Source organism: Branchiostoma floridae, chromosome 12 (genome assembly GCF_000003815.2).
Source record: "Branchiostoma floridae strain S238N-H82 chromosome 12, Bfl_VNyyK, whole genome shotgun sequence".
NCBI classification, from domain to species: Eukaryota; Metazoa; Chordata; class Leptocardii; order Amphioxiformes; family Branchiostomatidae; genus Branchiostoma; species Branchiostoma floridae.
In genome coordinates, this window is record NC_049990.1 from 5,073,660 (window position 1) to 5,078,898 (window position 5,239).

Consider the following 5,239-nt stretch of genomic DNA (forward strand, 5'->3'; position numbering starts at 1 on the left):
ACGCCCATGTAATTCTCCCGACTACTACCATATCTGCGCGACTCAACCTCTGCTTGGAGAGTAGCCAGAACCCAACACACTTGTTGGAAAACAAGCGGGTTACCCGATGTGTTTGACTGACAATGCGAGGCGGAGCAAAGCCTCTTCGCACTTTTACTGCCAACTTAAAAATCAGAATTGATATTGATTATTAAAATGTACTCTTTTCGTTCTTTTAGGACCCGTACTACCGTCAGCTGCATAACTACACTTTCGAGTACGATCCAGACACTCTACACGGCATCATCCAGGGGTGGAGGGACAGCGTCTTAACCGAATATAGCAATGAACCAGAGAAGTACAGGTAAGCATTGACTATTTTCATGACTGTATTTACAATTTCATTTCAGCCTTATTTCAGGCACAAAGACCACATCAATGTACGAAAATGAATATAAAAACATACAAAACAAGAACACAAAGTAAGTGCAAATGTAATAAAATTTGCAATAAAACATGGTTTTACGCTTTTCTCTCATGAGCGTTCAAAAAACTTTAAAGGTAACTCCCATGATCAAGTATAGTTCAGCGTTCATTTTCAAGACTGCGGCATTGTTTTTTTGGTATTCCCGGTATTTACAGTTTCTTGGAACCACTTCGGTGCCTTGGCTTTACTAGCCTTCTTTCACTTTCTCAGTGTAATGACTCTGGGCTTCAACCCGCATTTTTCTTCTCCCCCGTAGGTTCATGGTGACGGAGGTGTACCTGCCACCGCAGGGGCTGACCAGGTATTACGGCAGCAACGGGAAAGTTGAGGCGGACTTCCCCTTCAACTTCCAGCTGATCAGTGGGGACTCTAAGTACGGGAACCTTCCGGACTACGAGCTGACCGGCACCAAGACGCACGAGCTTGTGGATTCCTGGCTGAAGGAGGTACCTGCACGGCGCTGGCCGAACTGGGTGGTAAGTAATTTTGCATTATTTTGAACCTCTTCGATGAGCTAATGAATGTGTGAATTAATGAAATGCTCTGAAATTTTAGATCTCCTTGATTTAATTCTTCAGCTAGATGGCAAAATCTCTCGATTCAGTTACAGGCTTTCCAACGGGAAATTTAAACTTACGGCGCGGTTGCATTTGTAGCGGGTGTCGTAGAAAGTTTCACTAAGTCTGTGACAAAACAAATTGACGACAATGGTCTAACATAGTTTTTGAGTACCAAGACAGCACAACATATGCAGCCACGACTATCCCAAGGATGTCCTCAGCTTGTGGTCGCGCAACAAATGTGATCAGACCCTTACCGAATGTTAGGAAAGAATGACCATGTTAGTACACGACGTCTGGTCCTGCTGTCAAGTGAATCCCATGTTGGGCCAAAAGTCCAGAAATATGAACGTCTACGCCAAAAAAACAGTTACTCAAGCAACTGGATATGATTTTGGAAACGGTCAGACGTTTCGGATGGCATCCACCATCTTTCGTCAGTGTCACTGACGTATCTTATTACCTGGATGTCTAACCTTCATCGACGGATTTACGTCTAGTTTGTAGTACTTGGACTGACATCTGACAAAATTATTTTTCTTCATTTTAGCTTGGTAACCATGACAACCACCGCTTGCCGAACCGGTTCAATCCGGAGTACTCTCGAGCCATGGTGATGATGCTGATGATGCTGCCTGGCACGCCCACCACTTACTATGGAGAGGAGATCGGCATGTCCGACATCACGCCAGAGGTGGGGAAGACTCAGGATCCATTCTGCCCCGACTCTGGGGATCCAATGGTGAGTTCGTGTATATATATATTTTTGGTGAGGGTATGTGACGTACCGTAAATGCATTAAACTTCACGGGGATTTAATTTCGCGGCAGCGGGAAAGTGGAGTGTTCGCGATGGTTTTAATTTCGCAGTAGCGCCACCCCGCGATCTTATTTACAGTATCGTACTGTAGTCGCGATTATAAATATTCGGGGTGGTTTTAAGTTAGTGTATCAGTGGCCACCGCGGAAACCGAAATATAAGTTTCTGAATTTATAGTAACTGCAGGATGTTTAGCTCCGAACCCTAAGGTCTCCTGGGTTCGAATCCTGCCATATAGGGAAGTGTCCATCTCCATTTCTATAGCCCTTGGGCCACACAACTTTGCAAGCATAGCACAGCAGGGGGCTATTCCGCTGATTCAGCAATTGGCACATGCTTAGTTGAGATGTAAACATGGTGCATAGGGCTGTGCCAATCCCATTTCTATGGCCCTTGGGCTGCACAACTGTGGAAGCACTACGGCAGGTGGTACGATATATACACAACTATCGCAGTGGTGTGTTCAAAGTTCATACACTTTCTCTGTGGGGACTGAGTAGCAGCATGAACCGTTTTCAAAGCCATAATGTTAATACAACAGTCTGAAAGCATTTCATGGCGTACTTCTACTTGCTATGTCTGTGAAGCTTTTGCGTGCATCATTTATTAGGAAATCTTCTCAATTTCATTGTAACAATGCACAGTTTAAGTTAACGTACATTGTGTATAATAAATGCTAGCAAGAATCACTGGAAAAACACAATAACTTTCTATCTGCTATCTTTTCAGGATCAATCTGGTACGTTCTTTGCGACTTGCCGAGACTACGAGCGTGCTCCCATGCAGTGGAGTGCCGAATCCAACGCTGGATTCAGTGACAACAACGAAACTGATCAGTACGGTTGGACAACATGGCTACCCGTCAACAGCGACTACCAACAAGGAGTTAACGTTGAGGTAATACTGTTCTCTTTCATTTGCTCCCGAATTCCTTCATTTATTCCGTTTGCCAGAATTTGAAAGCATGGCTCATTCACTTAGATAATCTTCAAAATCATAGAGGAACACATTTACTGGTAAGCAATGTGCAGCTACATGACATCGTTTTACAATGGCATATTTTACATCTAAGTTGACATTGAAATCTGTTTCTTCTCCTAGAACATTTTTTTCTTAAGTATGATGCAATGTAAAGCGAATTATAGAAAGGGGTTTGGAATTAGTGAGGAATTACTATTAGTTTGGTGACTGGCAAATAAACAGCAACATTTTGCCTAAAACCTGATTGTGTGTCTTCTTGATGTTATCTCACCAACACACCTTTTTCCATTTCAACAGGAGCAACAATCTGCAACTGACTCTGCCCTCAGCATGTACAAGGCGCTGATCGCCATGCGTGGACTGAGCCATCTTGCCATCCACAGGGGGTGGTTCTGCTACGTACTTTACAACGAGAACACCTTCGCCTTCGTCAGGGAACTGGAGGGTGCTCCGGGATACCTTATCGCCATGAACTTGGGTAAGGATGTTTACTTAAATTTGACTGAATTTGAACTCAGTTTAATGTACATTAAAATGTTACAAGTTTAGAAAACTACTGATCAATAGTGCTGAAACTAAGATCTTAAGTAAGAAAACTAAAGAGATTCTTATAGACAAGTGCAATCATTCAGTTAAAAGTTCATATAATTGATTGAAATATAAAGTATCAAACCTGTACAAGTGACCACCCTAGTCTACTTAAGGATCATGCCATTGCTACACAGTACTAGAGACTGTGAGTTGCTACCTACATGTATAAAGACCTGGGCATTGTAACCAATTTTAAGTAACGTTTACATCATAAATGATACTTAGTACATTACAATAACATATTTTCAAGCATTAATAAGAGTCCTATCTATAATGAACATCTGTCCTTAAAGACCAGATTTCATCAGTCACGAGTGGCCTTCTAGGGCTGAGTTGTCACTATTCAGTACTAGATGTTCAAACCAGAACCGCTTAGTAAACATTTATGATACCTTTAAGTTAACAATTTCACACTGATATCATACTGGGTACAATTACACAATGTTTCCTAATACCTAATCCTTCCTGCCTCCATACACAGGTGATCAGCCCCTCACAGATGACTACTTTGCGCTTGACGTCGGGATTCCACTCGAGGGCACCATAGCCGTCAGCACTGGGATGGACCGCAATGGCGATCGGGTCCAGCTGAACAAGCTCGACCTGGCGGTTGGAGAGGGTCTCGTCATCGAGTACGCCGCCGGCCACAACGTGCACAAGCACGAGAGCATGGAGGAGGGTCGCGACTGTTACATCTTCTCGGAGAAGGCCTACGTCAACTTCATGGGCATTCTCAGCACCTTTAGGGTGGAGTAAAGAACCCAACACACATATCGAGAAGAGTCACTGAGCGGTGACCTGGAGTGCTTAGCTGTTATAAACAAAGGCACCACTTATTGTACTTGAAAAAAGCATCTAGTGTATTTTGTTATAAGTCAAAGAGCAAGAAAGGTGCATTACTGGATGTGGTGAAGAAATAAAAAAAATAGGGGTGAAATACTAAGACCCCACATTTCTTTGGAGAATGATGAACTTATCGACAAGTCCCTCAAGAAAGAGCTCAGATTCAAATTAAAGCATAAAAAAGCAACACAAAAGAGACAACAATTTCTTTTTGCTGATGAGTGAAAAATGTATTGCACCATTAAACCCTACATGTATGTTAAGTCTGATATATTCATATCAGATGTCTTTCTGTCAATGCAATTGTATCAATAAACATGATCTTGCATTCTCTGTATTGTCTTCTGTAGCAATTGACTGTGCTGTGTCCCTTTTACACTAGAGTTGAAATAATCCTCATATGATGGCTTATGCTCTGTAATCTCTTGTGAGGGCATTGTCAGGTATACCTCTGTCAGCAGTACAGTCCTTTCATTATAGAGTCCATTCCAAAAAATATGTTATTCAATAAAATATGATTAAAGGTACAGATAAACTCAAAAGCAAATGGAAACAACAATCTACATAGAAACTCCAACAGAAGGTTTGATCTTGATAGATAAAACATGCCTCTTCAAACAATGCATACCAGAAATATACTAAGTCTTGATATCGAGAATAGAAAAAAAAATGATTGAACCAAATATAATGTTCCCCACTTACCATGATATACCTCTTCCAGCTTCCCTCTTGCATGTTATAATTATTCTAAGGTAATTTAGGGGAGGCATCTTAGCAAAAGCCCCAGCACCACGTCAAGGTGTACGAGGCTCCATTGCTGAGGGAATTTGGGACGTCATCCTGTCCTCAACCATCAACATCCTCTACAAACCAGAGGCAGTGTTGATGGGCATGTCAGGTTGAACGTCAACTTCACCGAAATTGAGTTCTAATTAGTTCCAAGTATGAATTGGACTGTCATGGCTCAAAATAATCCTGG

General features: G+C 42.1%; 1 protein-coding gene across 1 annotated transcript in view; it reads left to right on the forward strand.

The window, feature by feature from the left end:
- The window catches only part of LOC118428032 (neutral and basic amino acid transport protein rBAT-like), a 9,764-nt gene extending 5,169 nt beyond the window's left edge, over window positions 1-4,595 (forward strand). The window contains exons 7-12 of the mRNA XM_035837998.1: window positions 219-343; window positions 723-942; window positions 1,577-1,768; window positions 2,575-2,742; window positions 3,124-3,304; window positions 3,899-4,595. Of these exons, the coding sequence (XP_035693891.1) occupies window positions 219-343; window positions 723-942; window positions 1,577-1,768; window positions 2,575-2,742; window positions 3,124-3,304; window positions 3,899-4,173 (1,161 nt within the window). The 3' untranslated portion in view covers window positions 4,174-4,595. The remainder of the gene's footprint in view (window positions 1-218; window positions 344-722; window positions 943-1,576; window positions 1,769-2,574; window positions 2,743-3,123; window positions 3,305-3,898) is intronic.
- Window positions 4,596-5,239: the final 644 nt, after the last annotated feature.